At 43.3% G+C, this 25,819-nt stretch overlaps 2 protein-coding genes across 2 annotated transcripts; one reads left to right on the forward strand and one right to left on the reverse strand.

Annotated features, from left to right (window-relative positions):
* Positions 1-14,141: 14,141 nt before the first annotated feature.
* On the forward strand, positions 14,142-17,041 carry rpusd4 (RNA pseudouridine synthase D4). The gene is made up of 7 exons (XM_057361928.1): positions 14,142-14,389; positions 14,489-14,654; positions 14,736-14,940; positions 15,191-15,284; positions 15,556-15,700; positions 15,798-15,895; positions 16,121-17,041. The coding sequence occupies exons 1-7, from the start codon at positions 14,198-14,200 to the stop codon at positions 16,322-16,324; spliced, it is 1,104 nt and encodes a 367-aa protein (XP_057217911.1). The 5' UTR covers positions 14,142-14,197; the 3' UTR covers positions 16,325-17,041.
* Positions 16,699-25,672, reverse strand: qrich1 (glutamine-rich 1). The gene is made up of 12 exons (XM_057361927.1): positions 25,439-25,672; positions 24,022-24,298; positions 23,857-23,937; positions 22,781-22,918; positions 21,983-22,675; positions 21,108-21,261; positions 18,490-18,644; positions 18,263-18,377; positions 18,074-18,182; positions 17,835-17,986; positions 17,657-17,747; positions 16,699-17,522 (listed from the first exon to the last, which is right to left on the reverse strand). Exons 2-12 carry the CDS (start codon positions 24,268-24,270, stop codon positions 17,333-17,335), a joined length of 2,127 nt encoding a protein of 708 aa, XP_057217910.1. The 5' UTR covers positions 24,271-24,298; positions 25,439-25,672; the 3' UTR covers positions 16,699-17,332.
* Between the last annotated feature and the right edge of the window lie 147 nt (positions 25,673-25,819).

The raw sequence follows: 25,819 nt of genomic DNA on the forward strand, positions 1-25,819 counted from the left end.
AAATGTTTTCGGTTGTAATCCTGAACATCATACATTCTAAACTTAGACTAAATTAGACGACTTGGAATTAGTTAACTCCTCCCCTTCAACTGTCAGTCTGCTGCCAGTTTCATTTCAAAATCAAAGCAACAGCTGTTTTTACACATCCAATTAATTCACAGTGAAAAACGCAAGCCACACCCACTAATTCCTTTCACTCAGGTGGCTGCGAAGATTGCGCCGACGACGCATGTGTTGTAAGTTTCTATGTTCTCAGCTGTTCTCCTGACTACCTCAGTATTTGCTATCTAGTCTTAGTTTCTAGTTTCTTGTATTCATCCTTAGTTCCTAGTCTTCGTTCCTGAACAGTTGTCCTAGTTATTCCCATTTGATTTCTTTTGTCTCCAGTGCATTGTCTCGTTGCTATTAGTTTTCGTGTGTACCGCTCCTTAGTTTGTTGGTGTCCCAGACCTCTCGGCGGATTTCACCCCCTCATCTCACCACCAAGTGGCCTTCTCTTCTGGCTCTCCTCTACCAGGCATCTCACCACCAGTGGTCATCTCTGAAGAATCTTTGGGTCGAGGTTTCTCCTCGCTTCATGCTCTCCTTCCGCGGGGTTTCTTTGGACTGCCGTGGTTTCTTTGGACTGGTTCGGTGGTGTCTGGAGGACTGTTTATTATTTCTTGGTGCATTATCGTATTGGACTTTTCAATAAAACCTTCCATTTTTACCCGCACTTGAGTCTCTGCATCCTCTGTACAAGCGCAGTCATGACAGTCATATCACAGTTGGAAAACAGAGTCGTTAAAGCAGAGCACTATAAACGCAGGTGGTGTCTACAACTATAGAGTGTTCCAGAAACGGAAACTGAAAATGTCAAGGTCAAGGTGACAGAGATATGAAAGGGAGTGGTACCTGAGCTTGCAGCAAAGATGAGTGAGGCAGTGGATGCAGCTCACAGACTGGGCAGGCCGATGTTGGGCGCTGCGCGAGAGATTCCATCTGGAAAAGTGCAAAGAATAGCGACTACCTCACAGAACGCAAACTACGCTTCGGAGAAGACCTGACAAAAGAAGAAAAAGAGTCCCGTGCACTACTCTGGCCTCATGTGCAAAAAGCTCGCAATGAAGGGAAAAAGGCTTACTTCATCAGCTCAAAAGCATACATCAACGGCAGAGAATTGTTCCAGAAAAAAATGAATACTACTTGGGGTTATTTTAGCTTGAAGCAAAACCAGAGATGACTGAAAGATAAGCACTTTTTGTTTGCAGTGGTGTAGTGGTGCCTGGAGAAGTGGGTATACTGTTAATTTATGCCCCCATTTTTAAAGCGGCCCAGCAAAGGATGAACGCCTCAGTGTTATAATGTAGCCAGGTTTCCACCCTGGGTTTATGCACATTTTGAAGTTCCCTTTCTGTCGGTCTCTCGACGTTGTGTCGAGCCGACAGATGGGGTTCGTCCTTGAGAACCAATCGCTTCCGACTACTTATAAAAGGCCAATGAAATTGGCGAATGAAATTTGAATGCCGGACTCCGCCCCCAGATATCCGGGTATAAAAGGGAGACGGCGTGCCTCATTCATTCTCCTTTTGTTTTTCGGAGCCTTCGCTCATGAATTGCAGACCTTCGCTACTATTTAGCAACACAGACTGCCGGTTCTACGACGTGGTGCAGCGGACTGTCCCTTCCTGCGGCGACTTCCCCTGGGCATCTCTGCGGTTCCAGAAGTGTTCGAGTTTTTTCTCTAAGAGAGCAAATTTCTCCAGCGTGGCATGCCCCGCTGTTCTCGTGGGTGCAACACACTCATCGAGGAGGGGGACGGACACGAGGTCTGCTTCCAGTATGCTGGGGCAGCCCTTGTGGATACGTCCTGCCTGCACTGCGGTCGGTTGACGATTCAGACGTTGCGTTACGGGTGGCTGTGTTCCCACGGGACTCAGCCACCACCTCGTCTGCTTCCCGTTCCGTGATGGCAGTGGCTACGGTGAGCAGCGAGGGTGATATGAGGATTACTGTGAGCGCTAATCCGTCAGCCACCGGCTCACGGACCGTTCGCACCTCGTCTCGCTCGTCTGACCATTCCCCATGAGACGGTCCCAACATCTCGTTCCTCAACCACGTATTCGGAAATGGTGCGTGATGATTAGATGTCCGTTGCAGCATCGGAGGGTGACTTACTGGCATCGGACTCCGACGACTCCCTCGGGGGGTCGAGCCCAGGAAGAAGCGGACGTCGAAATGTCAGCCATGCTTTCCCGGGCCGCCGGCATTGGGTTGCAGCGCACCGTACTACCTCTGCCAACGCTCGCGACTGGATACATGGTACCTCGGGTTTGAGAGCGGCTCCAAGCTGCACTCGCCCTCAGTGCCATGTTTTTCCGGAAGTGCATGAGGAACTTAGTATGACCTGGAACGCCCCCTTTCGGCGCGTGCACGTCAACTAGTTCCATCGCCCTTTCTTCCGTCGATGGTGGGGCAGCTAGAGGATAGGTCGATGTCCCCCAGGGGCTCGACCTAGACTCCCGTCCAAAGCATGTAGGTTTTTCGGCATCTTAGGTGTCGAGAGCTTACTCTGCTGCGGGCCAAGCTGTCCCCTCTCTCCACGCTATGGCCATCCTGCAGGTCCATCAGGCCAAGGCATTGAGAGAGCTCCACGAGGGTAAGACCGACCCAGCGCTTATGCAGGAACTCCGCGCCATCACCGACCTCGCTCTACGGGTGACCAAGGTGACCGCGCGGGCCCTGGGTCGGGCACTTGTGGTCCAGGAGAGACACCTCTGGCTGAACCTTGCACAGATGAGTAATATTGAGAAAGTTTGGTGATACTTTCGAGCCGCAGTTCTCGACAGTAAAGAAGCAGACAGAGGATACAAGCATATCCTGCCCCGCCGCGATTCGGCCGCCCTCTGGCCGTCGATATCCCGTGCACAGTCTGCTTCCCAGCAGCCCTGGACCCTGGTCCCAGCCCTGGAAACGCCTTCTGATTTCGGCGCCCCCCACGCAGGCGGCCCCCCGGAAGAAGACATCAAAGAGGAGACCACCACCCCATCAGCAGCTGCAGCAGAAGCCGAAGCGGCCCTCATGGGAAGACCCCAGGGAGATCGAGAATACCTTCGGGCCCGACCCCAGCCATTCCATCGCTGGTTAGTCGATCCGGGACGGTTCCTGCCCCGTCCCAACAGCCCACTTCTAAGAGTTTTTCTCTCTCTCTGGGTGTTTATCACAGCCGCTCTCACCCTCTACACGACGGTGTTCGGCAACTCGACGTTGCGTCACAGCGAGACCCAATGTCGAGGATAATCAGCAGCCTAAGCACTCTCAATCGACGGAGCATTGTGCTACATCATCGCCAGGCAGGTAAAACAGCAGAGCCGATCTCCTCTCTGGGGGCCACCCCACGGCGAGGGATCTGGCACTGCCAGCCATCGAACCACCCCCTGGGAGGTCGATGAAACAGAACGTACCCCTAGCCTGTCTCGGTGCCTGGGAGCCTGACAAGAGTTTCCCAAACCGTCACGGTGACTACGGGATACGCTCCGTCTCGGCTACAGGGTCCAACTCCCCAGACGCCCGCCCAAGTTTTGGGGCATCCTCTCAACCTCAGTCAGAGGCAAGGATGCTCCCGTGCTTCGGGCCGAGGTCGCCACCCCTCTGGAGAGGAAGCGATCGTGCTCGTCCCTCTAGCCGAGATGTTCAACGGGTTTTACAGCCCGTACTTCATCGTCCCCAAAAAGGGGGTTGCTAGATCTGCCGTTCAGGATGTTCACGCAGAAGCGCATCGTGGCATCTATCAGATGTCAAGATTGGTTCATGGCAATCGACCTGAAGGACACTTACTTTCATGTCTCAATTCTCCCTCGTCATCGCCCGTTCCTACGTATCGCTTTCGAGGGTCGGGCATATTAGTACAGAGTCCTCCCTTTCGGTCTGTCCCTGTCCCCACGAGTCTTCACGAAGATCGTGGAAGCCGCCCTCACTCCCCTCAGGGAGAGAAGTGTGCGGGTACTAAACTATCTCGACGACTTGCTCATTTGACACACTCGCGAGATCTGTTATGTACACACAGGGACCTAGTGCTTCCATAGCCGCGGGAACGTATTTTGAGCAGGGGGTGCTGTGATTTTTTTTATGACTGCCATGGGCGAGCCGCTTAAGTTTAATGTTAATAAATAACGGAGGAAAAATTAGTTGCTGCCGAGAATGAAGAAGATCCCAGTGTGATTATAGGATGCAGCATAAAAACAAACATATAAACGCATGTATGTTATATGTATGCCTATAGCCAAAGCACAATCTGTTGTACGAAAACTAGCTGCGCGGCGGCAGCTTAACCACCCAAACAAAAACCATGGGCAAACCGGTCACGCGATTAAACACAACTGCATGCTGCACGGCAACAGCACAGAAATCAACCCGTAACATTACATATTCTGCCTGTAGACCTAGCCACAATCTCAAATCAAGAAATAACTGTCTTACATTTCTGCTGGCCTGCATGCAAAACTCCGAAAGTGGCATTTCTTTCTGGGTTTACGCTGCTGAAGTCCTGCATGAGGTAAAAAAATCTGAAATTCGTTTTTGCGCCATTTGGACAAGACCACTCATTACACTTGATCTTCACTAACGCCGTGACGTCATAAGACACTTGCGTTGTCATTGTAACAGTAACGTTATTAAAGCAAAAGCAGTGACGTTATTAATGTTTTCAATGGATATTAGTGCATTAATAAAATGTATTACTTTGTATATTTATTTTTGATAAAACATTTCATTTACGGAGTGTCTATTTACACGGAGTAATGTTACAAATAGCCTGCCCAAGGCAGCAATGCTTTTTACTCTAAACAAAAATAGCTGTATTTTCTTTGGATTAAGTAGAAATAGTTGTTAGATGCTACTGATACTTATAAATAGTGGCAAATAATGTTACTTTACCCTAAACTTTATGAATAATTTTTTTATTGAAAACAAATGCGAGAGTTTGATTAGAACCCCGGCCTCCTGTGTCACACTATACAGACTTTACACCTTACGCCACTGCAGTCATTGTTCAAAATTAAGTCGTTCTTACATATTCTCTATTCCAATCACATATTGGTGGGCGGACCTGGTGCAAATAGTCGCTGCCTTTATTTATCTTTCACACTGTTTCAGTTTTTCTTTTCGCTCGACGCCAGGGGCGACCCCACTTCCCGCGGCTATGAGTGCTTCGGCACCTAGATCGATTGGGACCACAGGTCAACCGGGAAAAGAGCAAGCTCTCCCCTGTGCAGAGCATCCTCTTTCTTGGTATGGAACTCAACTCTGTCTCCATTACGGCGCGACTGACTACAGAACGGGCTCAGTCAGTGTTGAACTGCCTGGAATATTTCAAGCGGTCCCCCTGAAACAAATTCAGAGGCTTCTGGGCACATGGCATCCTCGGCGGTGGTGATACCCCTCGGGTTGATGCACATGAGACCGCTCCAACACTGGCTACAGAGTCGAGTTCCCTGGAGAGCGTGGCACACCGACAGCAGGCGGATGGTGATTACGCCTCTCTACCGACGCACCCTAACCCCTTGGTCTTCAATTACCTTTCTACGGACGGGGGTCCCTCTCGGGCAGGTCACGAGGCGCGTTGTGGTGACGACAGAAGCCTCCCTGCAGGGTTGGGGTGCCGTGTGCAATGGGCACGCAGTGTCGGGGCGATGGACGGGCCCCCGCCTGCGCAGGCATATCAACTGCCTAGAGTTGCTGGATGTGCTACTTGCACTGAAGGGGCTACAACCTCTCATGCAGGACAAGCACGTGCTGGTCCGGTCGGACAGCACAACTGCCATAGCGTATATCAACGCCAGGGTGGCGTTCGCTCACGGCAGCTAACACGACTCCCCGACGCCTCCTCCTGTGGAGTCCGCAGGTGAGCAGATCCCTGCGAGCCACACATATCCCAGGCGACCTGAACTAGACAGCCGATGCGCTCTCTCGTCAGTTGACGCCTCGCGGAGAGTGGCGACTCCACCCCCGCGCAGTCCAGCTCATTGGGTACAGTTCGGGCGGGCTCACCGGGGGGGGGTGGGACGGTTGCTGGCAGGATAAAGAGGGGAGGAGAACACAGGTTTAACCCTGGACACATGAAAGACAGAGTGAACCCTACCAAGGGAGGGGGGAAGTCTGAGCCTGACAGCCACTGGATTAACCACCTTGGTGATGCGGTATGGACCAAATGAAGCAGGTCCTTGGTGGAGAGCCATACCCGCTGACCACACACATAGGCTGGAGGAGAGGACTGGTGGCGATCGGCCACTGCTTTGGTCCGTCTTTCAGTTTGGGCCAGAACCCCCCTGTTGCCTTTTCCCAGGTGCACCGGCAGCGCTGAATGAAAACCAGAGCAGACGGGACCGCAGCATCGGGTTCCTGTGACAGAAACAAAGGGGGGTTATAACCCAAAGAGCATTCAAAGGGGGACATACCTGACGCGGCCGATGGGAGGGAGTTGTGGGCGTACTCTACCCACATGAGCTGAGAGCACCAAGAACTCGGGTTAGACGATGTCAGACAGCAGAGCATTCTACCAAGATTCTGACTGGCTCGCTCGCATTGCCCATTGGTCTGGGGATGAAACCCAGAAGACAGACTCGCAAAGGCCCCGATCTGTACAGAACTCTTTCCAAAACCAGGAGGAAAACTGGAGACCCCTGTCCGAAACAATGTCGACCGTCAAGCCATGGAGACAGAAGATTTGATCCACCAACAGTTGAGCGGTCTCCCGGGTGGAGGGGAGCTTAGGGAGGGGAATGAAATGGACCGTCTTGGAGAGATGATCCCCCACCGTGAGAACCATGGTGTTACCTTTAGATGGGGGAAGCCCTGTGACCAAATCAAGGGTGATGTGGGACCAAGGGTGGGAGGGGATGAGTAAAGGGTGGAGCAGACCGGGGGGGCGATTTAGCGGCTTGCATTGAGCACACGTCGGGCAGGCCAACACGAACTGTCTGACATCAGCGGCCAGTGACAACCACCAAAAACACTGATGGACGGCAGCCAACGTTCCCCGAATACCTGGATGGCAGACCAGTCTGGAAGAATGACCCCACTGAAGGACATCAGGACGCAGCGCAACTGGCACTCGTTGCTCGATACCACAGGAGAGAGCCCCAACCACCATCCTCTCAGGGAGGATGCCCTCGGCCATAAGCTCCCTTTCCAGGGCCTCGAACTGATGCAAGATGGCATCGGGCTTGAGGTTCTTAGACCCAGGCCGGTACAAGAGGGTGAAGTTGAAACGGCCAAAGAAGAGTGCCCAGAGGGCCTTGCACAAGCTCATCCTCCTGGCCGAACGGATGTACTCCAGGTTCTTGTGGTCCATCCAGACCAAGAAAGGCTGCGCTGCTCCCTCCAACGAGTGACGCCACTGCTCACCGCTAACAGCTCCCGGTTGACAATGTCGTAATTTCGTTCTGCAGGGCTAAGGCGGTGAGAAAAAAATGCGCAAGTATGCACCTTCCTGTCGACAGGAGATCGCTGATATAACACTGCGCCAACCCCGACGTCAGACGCGTCGACCTCAACAATGAACTGGAGTGCAGGATCTGGAACACACAAGATAGGTGCAGAGACAAAACGGGACTTTAAAGTGTCAAAGGCAACCTGAGCGTCATGATTCCACCTGAACAGCACCTTAGTGGAGGTCAACACAGTGAGAGGCACGGCGATGAGGCTAGATTTCCTGATGAATCGCCGGTAGAAATTGGTGATACCCAGGAAGCGCTGGAGTGCCTTGTGAGTGCCAGGGGAGGGCCATTCGGCAATAGGTCTTATCTTAGCAGGATCCACCTTGATGCCGCTAAACGAAATAATATGGCCAAGGAACGTAACAGACTCGGCATGGATTTCGCACTTCTTCGCCTTGACGTATAACTGGTTCTCGAGCAAGCGCTGGAGGACCCACCTAACATGCTGGGTGTGTACCTGGAGAGAGGGGGGAAAAATAAAGATGTCGTCCAAGTACACAAAGACAAACTTATTTATCATGTCACCCAGAACTCTATTGAGGAGGTCCTGGAAGACAGTGGGAGCATTGGTAAGGCCCAATGGGAGAACCAAATACTCGTAATGTCCCGTTGGGGTGTTGAATTCCATTCATCACCATCACAGATGCGGACGAGGAGGTAGGCATTTGGGAGGTCTAATTTGTGAAGACCCGGGCTCCTAGCAAGTGTTCAAAGGCAGAAGACATAAGAGGAAAGGGGTACCTATTCTTAACAGTGATGTCATTCCAACCTCGATAATCAATACAAGGACGTAAGGAGCCATACTTCTTCTGAATGAAGAAGAACACCACACCCGCAGGGGAAGATGAGTGCCAAATGAGACCAGCCAGAAGAGACTCTTGAATGTATTTGTCCATGGCCTCTCTTTCAGGACCAGACAGGGAATAATGGCGAGCCTTAGGAGGTGAAGTGCCCGGGAGGAGATCGATGTCCCAGTCGTAGGGGCAATGCAGAGGCCCGGGACTTGCGAAAGACCGTGCTGAGATCATGGTACTCCAGCGGGACACCGGTCAGGTCTGCGGGCTGCAGTACCAAGACATGACATATGACACGAAGGCCAATGTGCAAGACCCCTTGGAACTGCAGGCAGAAGGGCGTTGTTGTTTCTGTTGAGGGGTAAGGCGCAGGCGTCCCAGCTGCATAGGTTCAGGGTCGGTTGCTGGGCTCACAGCGGAAGCCGTGGCTGGCATGGGCTGAGGACGCCAGAAGGGGTGGGTGAGGCAGCACTGGCGGCGGTGAGTCAAACAGCTCTCCACCCGGACAGAGAGGTTGATAATAGAATCGAGATCGCTAGGTAAATCCAGAAGGGCAAACTCGTCGGCGATGGAAGGGTTCAACCCTTCGTTCCAGTTGCACGCTGCCATGAGGGTCCTGAGACAGATGCCGTATTCAGTTACCGAGCCCCCCTTCTGAGTCAGCCGAGCCTGTAATAGATTGTCCTAAATCCTTATGTGTTGCGTTAGATAAATTATTACATAATTTTATTACCTGGGGACCTCTAGTCATTTGTAATAATTGCAGAGGTTGTCTGTGATCTTAATTCTGTCCGAATCAGCCATGTCTGTAATTTGTAAAGTAAAAATTCCCCTGCAAATTACCTACCATATTTTGACGAACACCGAGGTCCTGTGGTAATATTAGTTCCGTGCGAATCGGCATCTCTATGATTCGACGGGCTCATGTATTATTTTTCAAGGTTTTATTCACCGGTTGCGAATAATGGAGGCTGTTTTGAAGTGTTTTGATATCATTTCGGGTGCTGGGTCATATCCATACCTGCCAACACTATCGTTTTGGCCGGGAGTCTCCCGTTTTGTTATTTCTCATGGACTCTCGTAACATGTGAGACGCGATCGCAGTGATCTGCCTGGTTCGCGATCGCGGGTCTCAAATGCTGACACCCAGCAAACACAGAACGTTCCCCTAACGTTAGTTTTTGGTTCCCTTTTGGTTCTATTTTTTTTGGTCCTATGTTTTATTTTTTTGCGACCAGAAAATAACGTTCCCAGAACGTTACAGGCAGGTTTTTTAAATAACCAGAAAATAACGTTCCCTGATTGTTTTTTTCTGGTATTTTTTTGCAACCAGAAAATAAGCAGAAAGTAACGTTCCCTGATGGTTATTTTTTGGTTATTTTTTGCAACCAGAAAATAACGTTCTCTTATGGTTATTTTTTGCAACCAGAAAATAACCAGAAAGTAACCTTACCTGATTGTTATTTTCTGGTATTTTTTTGCAACCAGAAAATAAGCAGAAAGTAACGTTCCCTGATGGTTATTTTTTGGTTATTTTTTGCAACCAGAAAATAATGTTCTCTTATGGTTATTTATTGGTTATTTTTTGCAACCAGAAAAGAAACAGAAAAGAACGTTCCCTGATGGTTATTTCTTGGTTATTTTTTGCAATCAGAAAATAACGTTCCCTGATGGTTCTTTTTTGGTTATTTTTTATGGTAAAAATAGTCAATACTGCTAAACGTCAGTGACATGTGCAATACAGAAATTATAAGATCACATTAACACATGTTATTCTGACCAAATGGAATTATTAAATGTGCCCTTTAATGGCTGAAAATAATAAACTAGATAAGCTAAATGAAAATACAATCATATATATCCATGTGTATTTCTTTAGTGTGGTTGTCTGTTACTGTATGTGTGTGCGCTCGAGCACGTGCATTCTCCGCTCTGCCGCACACTCCCGTCATTTAAAAATTAACGGTCATTTCGTTTTACCTCACCCACTAACACATTAGTTTAGCGGTTTATTTATTTTTTATTTAAAAACGTACAGATGTGAGAGTAAACTTATATTTTCGTGATTTTCGATTGATTTGACACATCTAAATCAACAGACCATGATGTAAGGACTGAAACTCAGGGCTTTTGATTGTTATATCTAAAGACGGAGCCGCGCTATACTTCTGTGGTTAGACAAGAATATTGTTAGCCTGAAATTCAATGTTTATTCTTCTGTCAATAAAAATCTGCTTTAAATATTGTGTTGAAGTCATTGGTTATTTTATTTCAATATCTATAATGTCTGATGTTGAGGTAGGCCTACACACAGTGTGGTTTTATTAGAAATGATATACTGTGATATACTGTAGTGATGGGAAGTTCGGATCATTTTACTGACTCGGATCTTTGAGTCTCGTTCAGCAAAATGAACGAATCTTTTTTCGAGTCATATCGTTCATTTCGTTCATTATGCAAACGTTGATCACATTACAAACAATACAAAACTATAATGCTATAAGAAACAGAAAAGATTAATTGATTGTTTACCTGGGTCTTTAGTCTATGATTAGCTCACCACACCTCTTATCTGACAAGTCCTCGGGTTTGACTCCTTCGTTCATCACGTGACAGCGTCGTAAGCTAAACCAATGCAGTCAGAGCCGGAAAGAGAATTGATTAGTTCACCTCTCGAGTCTTCGGGTTTGACTCGTTCGTTCATCACGTGACAGCGTCGTAAGCTAAACCAATGCAGTCTGAGCCGGAAAGAGAATTGATTAGTTCACCTCCCGAGTCTTCGGGTTTGACTCCTTCGTTCATCACGTGACAGCGTCGTAAGCTAAACCAATGCAGTCAGAGCCGGAAAGAGAATTGATTAGTTCACCTCTCGAGTCTTCGGGTTTGACTCGTTCGTTCATCACGTGACAGCGTCGTAAGCTAAACCAATGCAGTCTGAGCCGGAAAGAGAATTGATTAGTTCACCTCTCGAGTCTTCGGGTTTGACTCGTTCGTTCATCACGTGACAGCGTCGTAAGCTAAACCAATGCAGTCAGAGCCGGAAAGAGAATTGATTAGTTCACCTCTCGAGTCTTCGGGTTTGACTCGTTCGTTCATCACGTGACAGCGTCGTAAGCTAAACCAATGCAGTCTGAGCCGGAAAGAGAATTGATTAGTTCACCTCTCGAGTCTTCGGGTTTGACTCGTTCGTTCATCACGTGACAGCGTCGTAAGCTAAACCAATGCAGTCTGAGCCGGAAAGAGAATTGATTAGTTCACCTCTCGAGTCTTCGGGTTTGACTCGTTCGTTCATCACGTGACAGCGTCGTAAGCTAAACCAATGCAGTCTGAGCCGGAAAGAGAATTGATTAGTTCACCTCTCGAGTCTTCGGGTTTGACTCGTTCGTTCATCACGTGACAGCGTCGTAAGCTAAACCAATGCAGTCTGAGCCGGAAAGAGAATTGATTAGTTCACCTCTCGAGTCTTCGGGTTTGAATCGTTCGTTCTTCTTGAATTCCAGTACAGGACCCATAGAATGTTGCGCAATGCGCATGCGCGGCTGAACGAATCACTCCCTACGACGACTCGTTCTTCCCGAGTCACATTAAAGTTTCGTTCAAAATGAACGAATCGTTCAAGAACGACCCATCACTAATATACTGTATATACTGTGCTGTTTAAATCGAAAATTAGGCTACTTCAGTAATGAAAAAGGAATTATTAGGCTGAAAGAATAATGCATTGATTTCATCCTCCATATTGTGTGGGATGATGTATTTTACTTATTTTAATTAGATTAGACAAGCGATGGATAAAAACCCAGCATGGATGTATTCATTACTGACGTGTAGTGAGGCCAAATGGACCGAGAAAAATATGTTAGGCTAACGTTCTGGGAACGTTCACCTAACGTTCGTTTCTGGTTCCCAGAAAGTTTTTTAAGGTTTGTTTTTGGTTATCTTTACGGAAATAAACGTTAGTTTCATGGTTTCTATAACGTTAGGGGTAACGTTCCCCTAACGTTAGTTTATGGTTCCCATAACGTTCTGGAGAACCAAAAACGAACCTTAGAAAATAACGTTCTGGAAACCAAAAAACTAACTTCAGGGGAACGTTCTGGTAACCAAAAACTAACATTCTGTGAACCAAAAATTGTTAGCTGGGCGCCACCGTTTTTTATCCCAAAATTTTAATCCCGCATAGCAACAATCCTTATCGGGTCCCGCGGAATGCAGACCTCTAATTTGAGGTATTGTATTTTTGTGTCCCTTCTTACGGTAAATTACCCATTAAATTAGCAAAATTCCACCAACAGGTTTTATTATCATGGTAACTCATCTATAAACATAATTTCTCACCTCACTGTTGCTTTATTTGGAATAATCAGAGTATTGTTTACAGAAATAAATCATTATTTTTTGAAAGATTGTATTTGAATAACTTTTTTTGTTAATCAGCTGATGGATGATAATGGTCGATTTTATTCCTTTTCAGAATTTTCTAGGAAATTTGATTTTGGATTTTCGTTAAAAGAATTTAACACTGTATTTAATGCCATTCTTAGTACTATCAAAATTCTTCTGAAAGGCGAGCAAACCTTTAATTCTGTGTCTTTGTATAATAACTCTATTTCAGTATAAGGGATTTTGATCATTAAGGACGAATTGAATAACTGTTTTGTTCGAAATCTTATTAATAGAAAGTTTATTCCAGCTTTGTCTTTTAAATGGATGGCATTGTAAAATGTTAATTGGAATGTTATCTAGTCTTGGCTTTCCTGTGGCTCAGAGAGCATGGTGCTAACAACGCCGAGGTCATGGGTTCGATCAGGGATACACATTTCAGGTATGGGTCACCATACTTGACAAATAGGTCACTTCACTTCATAAAAGCGTCTTCCAAATGCATAAATGTCAAATGTGACCCTGGATCACAAAACCAGTCTTAAGTAGCACGGGAGCATTTTTAGTAAAAGACAAAAATACATTGTGTGGGTCAAAATTATTGATTTTTCTTTTATGCCAAAAATCATTAGGATATTAAGTAAAGATCATGTTCCATGAAGATATTTTGTAAATTTCCTACCTTAAATATATAAAAACTTTATTTTTGTGAGTGGGTGGTCTGCCATAGTGCCCCTGATTAACAACTTCAAAGGCAATTTTCTCAATATTTTGATTTTTTTGCGCACTCAGATTCCAGAGTTTTAAACGGTTGTATCTCAGCCAGATATTGTCCTATTCTAACAACTCATATGTCTATAGAAAGTTTATTTATTCAGCTTTCAGATTATGTAAAATCTCAATTTCGAAAAATTGACCCATAAGACTGGTTTTGTTGTCCAGGGTCACAAATGGTCTCTTTCACACAAATATATATTAACAAACAAGATAAAGGAAAAGGAACATTTAAAATATTACATATATGTTACCCGTGTAATAGCGTACTTAATACGTATATGCAAAATATTGTTTATTGTTTATTTAATATAATACTATATTAAAAAAATTCCTTGGTGGGCATAACAAACAAAAAATCAATCAAAAGTCAAAAGTTGCTCTAAATGTTTAATCTTAAATAATTCCCCCCTCTGGTTTATGTTATGTTATCTTATTTTTTGTTTATTTGTTCCTTCTTTGTTGTTGTTTGTTTTTTGTTATTGTCATTCTTTCTTGTATGGTTATGACTTTTGTTAAGTCTAACTCTTAATATTAATCTCAGTAGTTTCTGTATGTTATACTTAGTTTATTGGCATTAATAAAAAAATCCTTTCACTGGAAAGTGTCAAAATACGGAAGTAAAAACGATCGCAACTTCCGGTTCATGGGGACTTTAAACTAAAAACGCTCAAGTTTTTAAGATTCTCAAAGACTTTTATTTTGAAGTATTTTGTATCATGCGGTTTTTTTCGTTCTTCAAATTTTGGTGTAGAGGTTTTTGGAAGGGGAATGGCGTTTGAACAGTTTTTGGTAAAAATGCGACACCCATGTGAGATGTCTTTCATGATGTTCAGGAGAGTGTATGTCACAGCGTCAACTGCAAAGACAGCGAATTCTGACCAAAAAGTAGGATTGAAAGCAGCAGACATCGCGAGAAAACTTCGGAGTGAGAAACAGAAACCGACAGTTATCAACAAAGAGGTCGGCAGAGTCTGTTTTTTAATCATTTGCCTGTTTTAACTGAAATTACTTTATGTGCAACACGTTCAATGTCCCGTCTTTCTGGTTTGCATTTCAAAGGTTCCGGTGTCCCCTTTACAGACGAGAGTAAAAGAACTCAAACAGTTCACTCAGCAACTACAGTCTGTGCACCCTAGTGTATTTGCTAAGGCACTTTACAGGAGCATCCTTTATCAAGACAAAAACATACTTGTCGTAAATAAACCATATGGCGTGCCTGTTCATAGTAGGTTTGACAGCTCATAGTTATATATCTAATAATATGAATCTTAAATACATGCAACATTAACTCTGCGTTCATTCTCAGGTGTAGATGGTATCAGGAACAGCATTGCGGAGTGTTTGCCTTTGCTTGCTAAAATAACCGATGACATGCAAGCAGGATCACATTTTCACATCTGTCACAATCTGGAGAAAGATAGTACCGGAGTTTTGATTTTGGCGAAAACAAAGGAAGCTGCTGAACATGTACAAACACTCATCAGATCACATCAAATACAAAGAAAATACTTGTAAGTTAAACCTTTAATCCTTAATGACTGTATTGCATGTATGGGTAATTGCATTTCTATTTTGTAAACTGATCTAGGAGAATGTAGTGGGCCACAGTATATCTCTAAAAATGAACCACGTTCAGCCTCAGATGTCACTACAGCACAATCACATAAACTTTTACTTAAATTTACAAATTAAAACTTATTGTGAACAGATTCCCATACAATAGCCCACAATCACAAGCCTGTTTCTATTTGTCTCACTCAGAGTGATTACTGTGGGTGTGCCTGTCCCATCTGAGGGTGTGATTGATATTCCCATAATAGAGAAGGAAGTTATGGGACCTCAGCCACACTTTAAGGTACTAGAACATTTTATATACAGTGATGAAGGTCATCTTTGGAGGACCAAAAAAAAAAAGATAGGAAATAAATAAAGGAATAAATTATCTAATTAAACAAATACACGTTTTATTTTAAATTTAGTCCTGAATTTATTTTTCTATTTATTTTATTATCTAATTTATTTATTTTTCTCTTAACTTTTCTTTGTATACAGTAACAGAGAAAATGCAGTGGGGAAAACACGTTTTTTTATTGAAATATTCTAAAATTTAATGGTTATTTTCTTAGATGGGTCTAAGCCCATTGTTCAGAGTTTGTGAAGATGGAGTGACCAGGGTAAGAGCTCATCGGCAAGCAGAGAGTGCAGTCACACAGTATCGAGTTTTAGATGGCACCAATGGCTGCAGCTTGGTGGAACTGCAGCCTGTCACAGGTACTGAATAATATGAAGGGAAAACCATACCAGAGTTGAATCCAAGAATATTGTTATTCACAACTGTGACCTGATGCTTTTATCAAATGTGTTTCAGGAGTAAAACACCAACTTCGAGTGCACTTGGCTCTTGCTTTGGCCTGTCCCATTCTGGGAGATCATAAATATGCTAACTGGAATAAACTAGCACCTCAGGTATGATAAATATAACACAACTTCATATCAAGTTTTACTTAAATATATTTTACAGGTTACAAATAACTACCCTAGGTTCATAATTCAAGATCTTCTGATTTTTACCAAAACCATTTGTTTAGTCTTAAACAAAATAGCTTGCTTCGTGGTGTAGTGTTTTCCTGAGACATGACTCATAGTAACGTTTGAAGACTGAGCGCACACATCTCACATTTCTGATTACAGAAGCTGCCAGAGAGTGCACTGCGACGGCTGGATCTGGTACAGAGTAAAACCCGATACCTCCCACTTCACCTCCACTCCCGAAGGATTGTCTTGCCAGGGGTCAAAGGTCATCATGAAATCACAGTGTCGTGTCCTCTTCCTAAATATTTCACCAATGCATTGAAGAAACTACAGATTCCACTACCAGGAAAGGAATGTGACTGATCACTCAGCCAAAGAAACTTTTTAAATGTTCAATATCAGTTGCATTGAGGTTATGGTGAACTGCTTTAATGTTGCAGATAAAGGATATTTGTAGATTTTTTTATGGCATTGTGTAAAGTGTTTCAACTTTTAAAGGAAAAACTGGAAATGTTTTATACTGGACAATGATTTGGTTTTGCAAATTGTTCATAAAACCTCTCTTGAATTGAATGCAACACTAACAATTTACAAAATGGTTTCATAAACGATTTACCTAGAAATGTATTATACTCAAGTTTAACAAACAAGGCTCAGTGTGTGTTTGAATGCTTTAAGATCTGTGTAATGGAACCGTCCTGAAGGAGTAAAGAAAAACACAAATGCCAGTGCAGAAATTTCACTGTACAAAAAGGCATGTTTGAAAACACAGGTTTCAGTTCTCCAGCACCACTATAATATCAATACATGTCAGATTACCATAGATGCATGTATGGTTTCATATAGAAAAATAAAAACAGAACCAAAACGTCCTCATGTATAATACACTCCTCAGGTATGTGGGCTACCTCAAGCTCCTGGGGGTGAGCGAGGGTTGTGTTACATGTTTGTTGAGGTGTGTACAAGAGACCATCACATGGTTTTCAAGACCAATGCCAATAAATGAGCTTGAGATCTTAAAACTCTCAGATTCTTTCAGTTCATGACTAATTCCAAAAAAAAAAAAGCGCGCGAACAAGAGAGACAGTATCAGTATGTGGGATGGAGCGTAACATGGCAAAGAGAGAAAATGCACACAACATGAGATCTGGGCCAATACGATTCAATGGACATTAGGTGAACATGGAAATAGGCTTCTGTATCTAGAAAAAAAGGCTTGAGTGTCCAGTTCATTGAAAGCCTCTTTGTTCCCTTGGTAATAATTATAAGGAGACACTCCAGAGGCAACTTGATTTAGTCTCTTTAAGAAGAGAAATGAAAAGGGAAAAGGTGCTTTCTCATTTTATCTTGCTTTGTTTTCCCCATCTTCTCTCAGTGTACGCTGGCCTGCGCAATGGAGATTATCTCCTGGATTTCCCGCACCACCATGATGCGCGTGAGCATGTGCTCCAGTTGCTCGCTCGTGATTGGCTGAGTGGAGTACCAAATAGGGCTGTTAGGTGCCACAACAGGCTCTGGTGTTAGGTAATACGTGTCATTACGACCCTTGGCAGTCTGAGGGCTAAAAAGCAAAAACAAAAATCAGGAGGCTAAACAAAAACGCTATATATATATATATATATATATATATATATATATATACACACATATACTGTATGCATAATGTACTAGCATGTGATAAAATTAGTGGCTTACCATTTAAAGAGGTAAAAGTCATAAAGTTTAATAGGGCATCGCAGTGGGTTCTCTGGGTCCTCAGCTTGCTCTGCATACATGTCATCTGTGACTATAAATCAAAAATCAAACGTTTATATCTAACTAGTTTAATTGTGCAAGTACATTTTGACACCATTCCTTAATGTTGCCTCCTTACCTTTCTGTCCAACATGGTGGGGCCCAACTCCTTTCAGGTATCGGATGCTGGTGCTCTTGTCTTTTGGGTTGGTGGGGTTCTTCTTGGTGTGTCTAAGCACTTTGGAGAAGGCCACTTTCATATGCTGCTCTACTGTTGTCAGGTGGAAATACCTGTATGGAGAAAACGTTTAACCACTCAGCAATCACTGCCTTATCTTTGAACAACAGGTAATAAGAACAAGACACACGGAGACTCACTTGGTGTTGAAGTACATGAGTGTAGTAAGTAGAGTGGATGGAGAATGAGCTCCAAGCTGCTTACACTCCCACAGCATCTCTTCAGTCACATGACTTGGGATAATGTAGCCTGCGGGACATTAAAAAACAATTACCCTACAATTCTAAGATTTCAAAGTATATCATTTTCAAAACACAAATGTTCCTTACCGAGAGGATGAACACTGGGTCTCCACTCTTCCAGGATTTTGTGTAAACACTGACAAAACCGGCCGTAGTACTGATCTGAGAAGATGTCGTCTACCCTGTTGTTCTCAAACAAGTACTTACCAAAACAGGAAAAATAAAATTAGCCATTTCAATCTATATATGCTGAATTTATTATTTTACAGAATTAGTGATGATAAACGACAGTGTGCATCGGACGCAGGACATACTTTCTGTATACATAAAAAAACGTAGTAGAGCGAGTCAGGTTCAAATGGCTCCTCTTCCAGGCCCCGAGACTCTTGGGTCATCAGGGACAGAGCCAAGTTGAGCTCGCCCACTGAACTCGACACCAAATCGTCCTGAAACCGCAGCGGCTGCCGACCTGCAAAAACAAGTTTCAAGTTTAAGTTTTAACAATTTACTTTATTTGTCAGTGTAATCATTTACATTGATAATGGCTGCAAAAACGGATCTATATGCAACACACTTTAACTGGTCCGAAAATACAAACTCGTGCCATATTTTGTACAGAAATCTATGTCCGTGCACGTCTGTGTGTTTGCTTGCAACAACTGCAGTGTGCACGCATGCGCGCAAGGGTGACGACACGCGACTAATGTAGCCTATGAAAACATGACAAAACTAAAATAAGTTTCTAAATAACATCGATCATCTTATTTTGACTCGATCATTAATGGACCCTGTAGACGGACATTAGAATTTGTTTGTGCAAAGCAGGGAAATGGAAGCAGTAAGGAGATGATGAGTTTGAGTTTTGGGGAGGTAAGACTTGATAAACAAACTACTGTACATCCCCAGCCATTAGAGGAAAAATGTCTCAGGAAAACCTTTGTCAAGTCTGTAAAATTGCATTGTTGCTTAGAAAAACATTTGTGTTCCCTACTTACAGAAATGAAATTAAAATTTAACTTACTAGCTCTAGTTAAGGTCATTAAATAAAAAGTTGGCAGTAACTATGGCTGAGATAACTATGTGCTATTATAGGCAGTACAGTTTAATGCAGTAATGAATAGTATGTCTGAAACCTCAGTATGCAAAAAACAGTAGGCAAGAAATACCCGGATGGTCTACTACTTCCGCCGAGATTTGTGAGTGTGGATTGGATGGACACTTCTCTATCCCATGATGCCACAGGAGCTGAGCAACGGTCAAATTTAAAAAGTAAATCAAATAAATATAGCGGAAAACTTTAAGGCGGACGTCTGTTTTTAATGTAAGTGCCAATAAATGAATTTCTCTTGACTAAATTAGGTTTTTATCAATGCTCACATATAGGTTGTTAATACATCATAGGTCAAAGAGCATACAGGTCACATGACCATAAAACATGGCGGACGCAGTATATCCGAAATGTATTCATACTACTCCCACTCATACAGAACATACTGTTTTAACAGCTGATAGGTAGGTACTTATTCAAATTCAGTACGTACTGTCACAGTACGCAATTTCAGACGCAGCATTAGTTAAAAAATTAACCAACTTTGTTTGGACTTGGCTGTGAAACCAGAAAATATATATATATTTAAAGATAAAATATGCTCTTAATATTAGTTGGAGCCATAAAATGATTGGTTTCTTGAAATACTGTAATTGTAAATTCTTGAAAAGATGTAATTATTGATTGTTATCATTGTGTAATCAATGCAGATGTGCAAGAAAAATTCTCTCTGCTTTCATTATTTCCATACATGCAACCATGTTAATAAAGTTTGTTAAGTATGTTGAAGATTCTTTAATATTTTTAAATACATACTGTTTACTAGGGCTGTGCAAAAATATCGATACATGTAACTATCGCAATATTTTTTTTTCAATTTTTTCAATAGTGTATCGATAGTGATACCTCTACTATCAAATTAAAAAAAAAAAATCATGTCATATACATACGGCCAAAAGTAAGTGGCATGGCGAAAAACATAAGAACGCTTGGAGCTCTCAGAGCTGATGTGTGGGTGTGCTTTGGTTTTCAAAAGAAGTCATGGAGTAAATGAGTTATATAAAATAATGCTGTTTGTGGGCTTCGCAAGTCATGACACAAGTCACTTGGCTACTGCAGTGCATTAGACAAAAAGTTTATTAAGAAAACTAACAATGACATTTATTGTGCTTTCACGGATGTGACACCAGCGCATTTACAGCACGGATGAACCAGAGGTTTTATACTGCCCATGTTCATTGTTTTAACTGCACAACAGCCTTTAATGCACAACAGCCTGCATGCGTGAGCCACCTTATTCCCCTGTGCTACCCACTTGAGGGGCGCAATCCACAGTTTGAGAACCCAAACCTCTGATCTAAACGTCCATGCATCGCACATCATGGCCACTCTGCAGAGGTAAGGGATGTTTTTACACTTATCCTTACAGAAAACCCCCGGTGGTGCACAGCATGTTGTATTTCTAGCTCTACTTTTTACATTTTCTATTTAAAGTATTGCAATATATCGCAAATGTGTATCGTATCGAAATACATACCAATATATTGTATCGTGACCCATCTATCGTGATATGTATCGTATCGGGAGGCACTTGCCAATACACAGCCCTACTGTTTACCTTTCCCAGTATTGTTGCACTGTAGGAATAGTGGTTTAAAGAAGGGAAGTTTGTATAGTACATTGTGTTGCATACTTCTTGCACACAGCAGGTTTTTAAGAAAAAAATGATAGAAAAAGTAATGGGGGCCTGTGCCCCAGTAGAGCTTTAGGTCTAGCAACGCCCCTGCTGGAAACTTGAAGATTCTCAAGAATTATTAGAAAATTATTAGCACAAATAAAGAGATAAATCATAGTTAACAGAGCATTTATAGAACACAAACTCACGTCCAATAGGTGCCAGCTTATTTTGTTCATTTTTATCCAGCTCTGCATTTTTGCGCTGAACCCAAAGCCTCCAGACCTCCAGCCCCTCCTCAGGCTTCAGTGTGTTGGGCAGAACCAGCTCAGGGGGAGGTTCCACCTGTGGCTCCGCCTCTGTCTGAGCAACACAACAAAATATAATTTGCGACATAAATTACACAAAGAATAACGTACTTAACCTTAAAATACACCTGTTCACCTGTATCACCTGTTGAGAAAAAAAGTTAAAATTACTTTACATGCGACAGTCTAAAAAATATTAATAAATATTTCACACAAAACCTCTTATTATTTACGTCATATTCTTCAAAACCCATATGTGACCCTGGACAACAAAACCAGTCTTATGGGTCAATTTTTCGAAATTGAGATTTTTACATATTCTGAAAGCTGAATAAGTCAACTTTCTATAGATATATGAGTTGTTAGAATAGGACAATATCTGGGCGAGATACAACCGTTTAAAACTCTGGAATCTGAGAGCGCAAAAAAATCAAAATATTGAGAAAATTGCCTTTGAAGTTGTTAATCAGGGGCACTGTGGCAGACCCACACAATGTATTTTTGTCTTTTACTAAAAATGTTCCCGTGCTACTTAAGACTGGTTTTGTGATCCAGGGTCACATATGATGACTTCTGTGCAACACAAGTCTTAGAATAAATAACAAAAGTCAATAAAAACTAGTGCCATCAAGCCAAAAAATAATATAAATATGTGATTTATATATTTATAAAGCTGAGTTTAAAACAACATGATGGTAAATAAATGATGACATAATTTCATAAGTATAATCTTCCTTCCAAGCATGCAGGCTTTCTCAGTACATGTTCATGCTAACCTGCAGGTGGAGCTGTTGTTCCTGAGCCTCTCCATCCTGTATGTGCTGCTGCGGATCCCATATGTGCAGGGCCTGCGTAGTCCCCGAGTAAGCACCCCCCACAGTCTGCACTGCTACAGGGATGTGAATATTTCCATTCATAAACTGTGCAGGGAACAGCGAATGCACAACCTCCTCCTGCGTGGTCACTCCTGAGCCAGACATCGGGACAGCCACCGCCCCAGCTTGAGATATACCCGCTATCATCTTATCTCTGTCTTTATCCAGTGCGGTATGTGAGGCCTGCACTTGCACGGTGCTATAGGCCTCCTGAGGGATGGCGATGTGGGCCACGCCTTGCTGCTGTGGAGCAGAGTACACGGGGATGGTCCATGTCTCTCCCGCTGGCCCTGTAATGGTACCTGTGGTGCTGTACAGGTGAGTGCTATCGACGGTTAGCAGGTCTGGTCGAAGTGACAGGTAGCCTTGCTGTTGGCCCTGTGGGATGGCTAGTACAGTAGCGAGCTGTTGCCCTTGAGGCAGAGAGTAGGAGACAACCGTAGGTACGTCCACCTTGCGTTTCTTAGCAGGCTGAAGGACAGCAGGTGATACCCCAGATCTTCTGTCCACCTCTCTCGGAGAGCCCTGCTGCTGAAGAGGTGACAGGGCCTCGACTGTCTGGATCTGAATCTGCTGAACCAGCTGGGTCTGGATCTGCGAAAACAAAAAAATATATTTTGTAGATTTCTCTTAGCGGATCTAGAACTCATCAACTGTAGAAGATGATTAGTTTTGCATATACTGCTGCATGAGCATTACCTGCTGCTGCTGTTCTTCTGTAAGATCTGCCTGCTGTACCAGCTGTGTTGCGGCAACCCCTTGTAGGAGCTGTTGGGTAGGTGAAGCTACCTGAAGTACCTGGCCAACTGTTTGACCCTGTTCCCCCTGAATCTGAACCTGCCGGTAGGAGATGGACACTTATTTAAAGCATCTTTCCATGAGTAACTTTTTCGTTATGAAGAAACATTTTAAAATTTCACATGGTCAAACACAGTTCCTCTGTGGGACAAGGGTATTACAGTTTACTAAAATGTTTAACTACTAAAACATATCTGTTAATTTAAATCAAATCAAATATCCCCCTAAATTGAGAAAATGACTAAATGAAAATTAGAAATGTCGCCTCAGCATTAACCTGAAATAAGTTAAGGCACTAAAGTTGCAAAAAGTTGATCCACCAAATTATTAACTGCAAATAAATTAAAACTAAATCTAGAAGTAAAATTCTACTTATATAGCAATATACAAATACACAAATAATAATTTCTGTTCAATTTGTAACAATTTTGTCATTAACAAGAAAACTAAAAATTAAAAAAGCAAATTAATAGCAAATACAAACTATTAATAAAGTAAAACTATAACTCTGCTGTGGGAAAGCTCAGAATAATTTTTATGTCTAAAAAACTCCCGTTGTCTTGTAAACGGGTCCAAATAAATTGCAACCAAAATTTGTTTTACTGCTTTTTTTACTATTAATAAAATTAGAGGTTTACGTTCCACTCAGAAAAAAATGTCCGCCCCTTGGCTTTAAGCATCAATTTGTTTTGTTTTCTACATTATTCCCAATAAGTCTTTCGGGGACAGAGATGGGAAACATGACTGCTACAAAAAGCCTGTCTTGATTAAACTACCAAAGCAGCTGATCATGTAAATGCCAGATCATCTCAAATAACATAAATGTTCAAAAATCTGATTTTTTTTCATTAAATAGCTCAAACATACATCGCCTTAAATAGGTTTCATTTGTACTAAAGGTGGTCAGGAAGTGCTGTTAATGTTATAAAACTGTTCTGTACATCAGAGAAGCGTAAATAGAATAGCATGAGTCTGACCTGTACTTGGATCTGCTGTTCAGATGCTTGGTGTACAGCTGCAGCCAGCTGGGGCGAGATCTGTGTAGATGTCACCTGCACCTGCTCAAAGATCAAACAGAAGATACTGTTAGTGGCTTCCAACTAATAAAAGAAAAAAGAAACTAGAAAGTGACTCTGCCCTACCGGACATGCCAACTCCAGCAATGACCCTGCCACCTCAGTGCTGTCTGTATAGATACAGTTGGCACCCTGCTGGTAAACCATAGTTGTGGTGGTGCCACTGGTCTGCTGACTAAACTCCTGCAGAACCTCAGGGCCTTTGGTAACCAGCGACTCCAGAAACTCTTTCATGCGGTGCTGAGGTACAGTGCGTGCTTTTTGCCGCACATACTCGTCGAACGAGATCGCACCGCCTTCAATGGGCTCATTCATGACAGGTCAGTCCACCCTGTACTGGAACCTGGAACACATGGATATTACACTATTAACATATACCACAAATCACACAACTGAGACACACAATATTTTGCCTACATATAAATCAGAGTAAGTACAGATCTGTCCAGATTTTTAACCGCCATTGTAGTTGATCAACTACAGACTCAAACAACTACACTAACAAATCAGTCTAGTATCTACATGTGTAAATGAAAATGTATAAAACATTTAACGTTACAGAGACGCACTGCAAGTCCTGCATAGGCTTAAAGTCAGAATAAAAGCCATTTAATGCATATCTGCATAATGCAGAAGATCTGATTTCACATCAGATAGAGAACCAGTAGACAATACAAGATAAATATAAAACCTGTATCCACCCTTTGCAGCACGTAAATTATGGTATAAACTGGGCTTTTCACGTGTTTTTTTTCCGAGTGATTTAGTACACATGAATCTTAATGTGTGTATGTGCAAAGAGGATTCACTGAGATACAGCCCCTAACCCTTCTGGACTTTGGACCCTTCAAGCAAAGCTAACGTTACTGAAATGCAATGATGGTCCTAAACACAAAGCAAACCGCACAATGAGTGATCACACAGTACACAGATAAACTATGCTGACTAACAAATGTGTAACCAAGATCTGAACTAGTTTCGCCCATAGTGAATTACACACTCAATGCTTTGCCACGAAAAAAAAAAGTTAGCATCAAAGCTAACGCGCTAACCATTATCAAACGCAAACCCCATATCATAAGATGCAGACTATCACTTGCATTGAGCCCTAAAATATATTTATATTCTACTACTGAACTGAATTAATCATCGTTCAAGGAGTGAACGTGTATCCGTGCGAGCAGTTTTGTAGCTAATATGAGCTCAAATGCTAACATAGCCGCGCATCTTTCCATGCTACCTTAAATAAAAGCCGAAGCAATTTCCGCCAAAACACGCTGTTCAAAAACAAAAACCGCACTAAAATTCGCCGTGCACACGTAAACCCTGTTTGCTCGTCGTTGAGTCGTTATTTTTGCGCTCAAACGCCTGTTACACATTTAAGTATGATTTATGCCGTGACGTGTGCTTATTCTACCACACACATAAATCAAACCGATAAAGCGCAGCCGCGATCTCCAGGTCGCGTGCAAACATATCCTACCGTATTGGGAAAAACACGAACGCGCTGATTGAACGGTTCGGATGGCTGTAAAATATTGTTTTTTTAATAACTGTGTTTTCGGTAGAGCTGACGGAAGTAGGCCTGCTCTGACAGTGCTAGACCCCGGGCTGTCCTGTAGCGTGAGCGCCGTGTCGGGTGAAGGCGGGGACGGAATCGCAGCTCCCCCTTCCGGCTCAACTACTGCCGCGAGCACATTCACAATGCCATGAACGCGGAGCCTGTCTGCAGATGGCTCGGGTACGCGCACTCACCGAATGTGTATGCACTAGTAAACGACTATACCGTTGCATAAGATGACACTCAATAGGCGTCCCAATAATATTTAAGGGGTGTTTGTCAATTTTACATTTATTTATGTAT

The sequence above is a fragment of the Triplophysa rosa genome, linkage group LG20 (assembly GCF_024868665.1).
Source record: "Triplophysa rosa linkage group LG20, Trosa_1v2, whole genome shotgun sequence".
In the NCBI taxonomy this organism is placed as follows: domain Eukaryota; kingdom Metazoa; phylum Chordata; class Actinopteri; order Cypriniformes; family Nemacheilidae; genus Triplophysa; species Triplophysa rosa.

Coding starts and splice junctions, on each gene's coding strand:
- rpusd4 (XM_057361928.1), top strand. CDS start 14,198: ATGGCGTTTGAACAGTTTTTGGTAAAAATGCGACACCCATGTGAGATG. Junction 14,655..14,735: donor ATATGGCGTGCCTGTTCATA/GTAGGTTTGACA, acceptor GTTCATTCTCAG/GTGTAGATGGTATCAGGAAC. Junction 15,285..15,555: donor GACCTCAGCCACACTTTAAG/GTACTAGAACAT, acceptor TTATTTTCTTAG/ATGGGTCTAAGCCCATTGTT.
- qrich1 (XM_057361927.1), bottom strand. CDS start 24,270: ATGAATGAGCCCATTGAAGGCGGTGCGATCTCGTTCGACGAGTATGTG. Junction 22,919..23,856: donor AACAGCAGATCCAAGTACAG/GTCAGACTCATG, acceptor TCCTACCGGCAG/GTTCAGATTCAGGGGGAACA. Junction 18,645..21,107: donor TAAGCTGGCACCTATTGGAC/GTGAGTTTGTGT, acceptor TTGTTTTTGCAG/GTCGGCAGCCGCTGCGGTTT.